The sequence below is a fragment of the Aureococcus anophagefferens genome, assembly GCF_000186865.1.
Source record: "Aureococcus anophagefferens unplaced genomic scaffold AURANscaffold_46, whole genome shotgun sequence".
NCBI classification, from domain to species: domain Eukaryota; class Pelagophyceae; order Pelagomonadales; family Pelagomonadaceae; genus Aureococcus; species Aureococcus anophagefferens.
The window spans coordinates 182,212-184,024 of NW_008705601.1; the positions used below are offsets into that span (position 1 = coordinate 182,212).

General features: G+C 52.7%; 1 protein-coding gene across 1 annotated transcript; it reads left to right on the top strand.

The window, feature by feature from the left end:
- Positions 1-737: 737 nt before the first annotated feature.
- On the top strand, positions 738-935 carry AURANDRAFT_33488 (hypothetical protein; the record flags this gene model as incomplete). Its single annotated transcript, XM_009043230.1, has 1 exon — positions 738-935. A coding segment is annotated over one exon (198 nt), but the record flags the coding sequence as incomplete, so codon positions are not given.
- Positions 936-1,813: the final 878 nt, after the last annotated feature.

Consider the following 1,813-nt stretch of genomic DNA (forward strand, 5'->3'; position numbering starts at 1 on the left):
AGCTGAACGGAACCTCAGCGACGCTCGACGCGCCACTTATGTCCGTCGGGCTGGATTCTCTGACGGCAACGGAGCTGGCGCGCAATATTAGCGAGCACTTCCGCATGCCTGTCCCGTCTACACTCCTTTTTGATCATCCCAGTGTAAATGCTCTAGCATAATGTGTGGCTGAGTCAGGCGCCTTTGTCGCGGTGGTGGCTGATGACTGCGATGACGCTGATATCGCTCATGTCAGCAGCCGACTTGACTGATCAGAATGTGACAGAAGTGTGAACTTACACGTGTCGGGGGAGTTTTCTATGTAGCTGCCTTGTCGTTCTCGCATCTCCTTGAGAGCAATCCTCGCGAGAGGTATAAACACAAAGTTGACCTTACCAATCGTTCGCTGGGGTGACCTCACAGTGGACCACCACTCTGCGAAATACGGCGCTTACACTGACTCACTATTGGCTACAGACGCTAGGGCTTTTGGCATTTCCAGAAGCGAGTCATCTCAAATGAACTCTCAAATGATACTGATTTTAGAGGTAAGCTCCACGGCAATTTGTGCTTCGTTCAAAACGAATTGCTATGCTCATCTTTGAAATCACCATATCGGGTTTGTCTTGGGGGCCAACGGTGGCTTCCCAGATGATGATGCAGGATGTGGTCGGTCCTGAATGATCTCGGTGTTTTCTGGCACCTCGACGTCGCTCGCAGTCGCCTGTGGGTGATTGTCATATGTGCTTGGCCTTTGAGGACCAAGCCTTTCCGTCGACACCGCATGCTCGGCATCTTTGGTTGCGCTACATGTGGGGTCTCTGTCAATAATTCTCGACAAGATATCACATGCCGCAATTGGCGGGAGTTTGTTGATTGCTTCTATCGTGTCGATCGCTTTCTCCGCAGCAGGAATGCTTTCTGCGCATGGGCGATGTCACACGTTTGACGGTTGAGCTGATGGGTTCTGTCGTGGTGAAGGGATTGTGACATTTCTGATTGAGCCGCAGGAGTCTTGTACCTAAGTCGCTGGTTCAAGCGTTTAGCAAGACGGTCCGCGTGCGAGTCTCACGGCGCCGAATGGTTCCTCGCAAAGGGCGCTCATCGAGGCAGTAAAGAGTGGTGGCGCGTCAAGGTATGCTCTCGAAGCGCACGGCACGGGCACAGCGCTTGGAGACCCAATCGAGGTATCTTTCCTGGGGATGATGTCCATATGAGGATTCCATTTAGGTTGGTGCTGCCATTCGGGCGCTGTGTACCGACTCGTAGTTGATATAATGCGCTTCTTTGAAGTCAAACATGGGTCACTTGGAGGCCTCGGCAGCTGTCGCAGGTTTGGCCTCTCTTGTGCTCATACCTCTCAGCATTAATGTGATAACCGTGAATGCGCAACTCAGGAGGTCCTCCTTTAGCTCAGGGCCCGCCAATCTCTGAATGTTAGGCTGAACACACACCTGTTCGCGATCCTGCTGTCATCGTTTTAGGTGCCTGTCGAGGCGCTGGCTGAAGGTGAGGCGCACCGATCATTCGCTGGTCGGCTGAGCTCGTTTGGGTTCAGCGGGACCATCGCGCATGGGGCCTTTGCCGCTTTGTCATGTTCTGATCTGTTTATCTCGACGGTCGTATGAACGTCCAAGTATCGTGCTTAACAAGCAGGGGCCGTTTGCAAAACGCCGGTGGAAATCAACAAATCCGCATCAACAACGACCGGCAGGGGAGTGGGCGATTGGCCTCTGAACAACACGTGCGTGTATGCAGTCCTTTTGTTGTTCGCGGTTACAGCAGTTCACGCACCTCTTCGTGACACTTAGTTCAATAGCCAAGTCATATCATA